This window comes from Empidonax traillii, unplaced genomic scaffold (genome assembly GCF_003031625.1).
Source record: "Empidonax traillii isolate 1590-97213 ecotype Southwest subspecies unplaced genomic scaffold, ASM303162v1 scaffold3305:size13769, whole genome shotgun sequence".
Classification (NCBI taxonomy): domain Eukaryota; kingdom Metazoa; phylum Chordata; class Aves; order Passeriformes; family Tyrannidae; genus Empidonax; species Empidonax traillii.
Genome location: NW_020958498.1, coordinates 1 through 4078, shown reverse-complemented (window position 1 = coordinate 4078; position 4078 = coordinate 1). Strand labels below are relative to the sequence as shown.

The 4078-nt window shown below is 54.3% G+C and overlaps 1 protein-coding gene across 1 annotated transcript in view; it reads right to left on the bottom strand.

Moving 5' to 3' along the window:
* LOC114072483 (cyclin-dependent kinase inhibitor 1B-like) overlaps positions 1-2950 on the bottom strand; it is a 4038-nt gene extending 1088 nt beyond the window's left edge. The window contains exons 1-3 of the mRNA XM_027910373.1: positions 2351-2950; positions 1674-1799; positions 810-817 (exon numbers count right to left, since the gene is read on the bottom strand). Of these exons, the coding sequence (XP_027766174.1) occupies positions 1677-1799; positions 2351-2824 (597 nt within the window). The 5' untranslated portion in view covers positions 2825-2950 and the 3' untranslated portion in view covers positions 810-817; positions 1674-1676. The remainder of the gene's footprint in view (positions 1-809; positions 818-1673; positions 1800-2350) is intronic.
* Positions 2951-4078: the final 1128 nt, after the last annotated feature.

Here is a 4078-nt window from a genome sequence, read left to right as displayed (position 1 = left end):
AAAAAAAAAAAAAAAGTGGGCGGTAGTAGCGGCATTGTCATGGCCGCACAGGCTGCCGCGCTCCGCCACGGCTCACCCCAGCAGGACTAATTTGTTGCAACTTCTGCTTTACAGCTTAATCTCTTTCTGCACAATCGCAAATCGGTTTTTGTAAACCTCACTCCTAACCTTGGCTCCCAAACCGCTGGCGCAGTTTACCAACTCTCCCCCCCCCAGACCTTGCCTTAAAACAAAACAACAAGAAGGGGGTAGGAAAAAAAAAACAAACAACACACAACACAAGCCAGTTCCCATATACCTGCTCCCTTCCCTCTGCCAGCCTCTAAAACCAAGCCAGAACACATAAAAAAAGAGAAGCAAACCCCCACAAAAAAACCCCAAAACAAAACAAAACAAAACAAAACAACAACAAAAAAAACCACAAACAAAAAAACCACTGAAGCCACTAAAATTAAGACGGTCTTTTGAGAAATAAGAGGTTAAAACAAAATTGTAAAAGAAATTTCGAAACCCTAGCATTCGGAAACCAGGAACCATAGAAGGAGTGGTAAATTGGCTGAAGAATAAGGCATATACTGACTAAGTAGAGCATTCCTCAAAAAGATAACAGCATTCTTCAAAAGATAACAGCATCCTTCAAAGAGATTACAACTCAGCAAATCCTAGAATGAGCCAAAAGGACAACTTGACTCTATTATGCCTGCCAAAACTACCTTAAAAGGAAAAGGTATGAAGAAAGTTCAAAAGTTTACGTTGAGGAAGACCTACGACCGACCACTGCCCATGATGAAGATTACAGGAACTCCCACCTCTAAACCTCCCCAAATTGAAGACTCCGCCTATATATGAATATTACAAGTAGATGTTGCAATGTGATGAATATGCATGTAAAGATGTTGTAACTCACACTCAAAACTGTATAAATAGGTCACACGGATTGTACTCGACAGAGCTCTTTGTCCAGGGCGACCTGGGGGCTCTCCAACGCGTTGTATTAAAATACCTCCTGCTTAGAGCATGAAACTTTGTCTCTAGGTGGTCCTTTATGCTTGTTTGGGGCAAAAATTCGGCATCACCACCTTGCATTGCTCGAGTTTTAAGAAAGTGCCCGGATTCCCCTTAGACCAAAGTTCTTGACTTGTATCTCCCGAAGTGGGAGGTGGTCGCGACATGCGACTGGCAAGTCTGCCACGGGAGGTGAAAAAGCTTCAGGAGCGGGGGGACATGGGAAGCTCCCCTAAATCCCCTGGCATCTGACACGATGCATCAGCCGTGTCTCAAACTCCGTCCCTCCACCCGGCACGGTCCTCGGGAAAGAGCCCTCCTAGCCTCCAGTCCCAATCCCGGAGGGAAAGCAGGGTCAGTCCCACCAGCGCCCGGGGCTCGCACTGCCCCTGCCCCATCCCCCTGACACTGCGGAGCCCAGCGCTGCGCTTCGCTCCTTGTTTTGTTCTTTTCAAGCCCTGCGCCTCCCACTCCCCACCTTCTAACACACACCCATCCCCGAGTGCTTGCAGAAAGCCACCCTTCCTCAGAGAAAACACCGCTCAGCGAGCCCACAGGGGCCCGAAGGGCCCCCCTAGTGCCTTATAGACTTGGGATAGCCTCTCGGTCGCCCTTTCTTTCCCTTATTTGCATCCTAATGGTGGATCCTAAAGGGAACCTGTCTACACGCTTTACATTTGATGTCTTCTCGGGCTTGATTTCCTGGGCGTTTGCTCCACTGAACTGGCACTGGGGGAGTCTTCTGAAACCTCTTCTTCTGTTGTGTTGGCTCTTTTATTTTGAGGAGAGGAATCTAGGAGGGGAAGATTAAAAACGGGTGGGGGAGCGATATTAAAATATTTTGCTTCCAGATGTTTTCTCGGCATCCAGGGGGGATAGACGGAGCCGAGGGGGAACATTCGCGGATCCCCACGTCAGGTCGGCTATGTGAAGCGAGGAGGGGTAGGGGAGATGGACTTCTCTCTAGGTAAGAGATCCAAGTTCCCTCTTTTCGGCTAAAATCCATATTCCTCTTTTGCTGAGCACTGTGAACCTCCTCCCACCTGGGCAAGAGGCCGGGTCCCTGCAGAAGGGCGGTGAGGGGTTGGGAGGGATGACCCGCATCTAAGGGCTCTTCCTCGCAAATCATCCCACTCAATGCGGGACCCCCCAGGACTGCAAACAGTACCCGAGCTTTTTTAGGGGGCGGGAGGGGGAGGGGGGGACACGGTGAGCCGGTGCCCAGCGGGGCACAGCCCACTGCGCCCAGGCCACGCGTGGCAGGGGCGAAGGCGTCGGGAGCCCTGGCGCTGAAACGAGTGGGGCGTGGAGATCAGCGCCGCTGCTTTCGCGGGGGTACGTTAGCATTGGTCATGGGTCTTTTCCTCTGCCCAGTGCACTGCTCTGCTAAGTCCGTCTGATTTTCTGAAACATCAGTCTTTTGAGCTACACAGTGAGTGTCCTCTGAGATTCCCTGAGAACCGACAAAAACTACGGTTTGGCAATTCCTGTTTACATCCAAACTCTGGCGGGTGGTGGACTTGCAGACGGCTTTCTGTAGCCAGGGAGGTCTGAAGTAGAAGTCGGGCGACCTTCCCTTCTCCACGGCTTGCCATTCGTACCTGCCTTCCAGTGGCTTGTGATTCTGGAAATCGAAATTCCACTTCCTCTGGCATGCCTCCTCCATCTCCTGCAGGTGCTTCTTCAACTCCCTTTTTAACTCTTGGTGATTCACCACCCCGAAAAGATTCCTGCACGCTGACGGCTTCGGGTACTCCGACTGCCTGGCCTCCATGCACTCCAGGGTAGGGCTCCCATTAGAAATATGGACGTTTGACATCTCCCCGCTCCCTCTTGCTCCAGGTGGCGGTTGTTGTTGCTCACTGCTCTCCCTCCCCCGGCCGCCACCGCTGCTGCCTCTCTGCTGCCCTTTATTTCCCGGTGCCCAGCGGGTAGAGCTGGTATCCGTGCCCTGTGGGTAGACCTGTTTCTCCTGTTTGGCAGGTAGATCTGGTGTCTGAATTTAGCCGGCAGACTAGTGTCACGTCTAGCCGGCTCCTCTGGGCGATCAGGTCTACCCGCTTCTGAGCCTGGTCATGGCCGGGGATGGCAGCCCGATGGCCCCACGGCATCCTGGCAGAGGGCGGGCGCCCAGGTCTAGCTGGTTCCTCTGCGCGACCAGGTCTACCCACTTCCGAGCCTGGCCGCTCCGACCGCCACGGCCGGCGGGCTGACGTCCTGGCGGCCTCCTGGCAACAGGCGAGCAGGTCTACCCGGTTTCGGCGGGACTTGGGCTGCTGGCGGGCTCTCTCGGGGTAGACCTGCTCTCTCGGTCGGCCCTGAAAGTCGTGCAAGGGGTCGCTGTTGGGCGCTGCCTCCAGTTAGGTCATGGTAAAAGGCGGCGTGCTCTCGCGCGCCACCCCGGTGAGGCTCCTTGGACCGTCTTGGAGGTGTGGAAGGTTCAGGACGTGTCTGTCCGTCCTATGGGCAGGGGTTGCCAAGCAGCACAGATTGGGTGAGCACCGTTTCACCGCATCTACTGCAAGGCGTGGCCTCTCACGTGAGCAAGTTACCGGCCGGCACCCCACGAGCGGAAGGCAAGAGAGAAAGTGGAGCCCCGTGGCTCTGAGTCGGCTCCTCCAGGGCAGCCCGAGGATGAGGGAGAGGCGAAAGCTCGAGTGGAAGGCACGAGGAGGCGAGTGAGGGCGGGACTGGGACGGCACAGGGGCACGCAGGGGCCCGCCAGCTTCCAGCCTGAGCCGGCGGCGGTTGCCTGACGCAGCCCGAGTGAGGGAGGAAGGCACGGACGACACAGGGGTTCTTTCACTCTGTCACAGGTTTATTGGTAGAGGAAGGAGATCCCCAGGGGTGAAGGGTGTCATCCCCTCACTGAGGGGAGGACACGTCTTTTATAGGGTCCGGGGAGGAAGGGACTAGAACTTGGGAGAGTTTCAGGATTGATGTGAGGGTACAACCAATAGGGGAGTTACAAAATACATTACACAATCAACAACCAATCAGATGAACTGACAACGTTAACTGTACCCACCCATACTGTGGCAAATTTTAACCTATCACTGAAGAGAAAACCTCA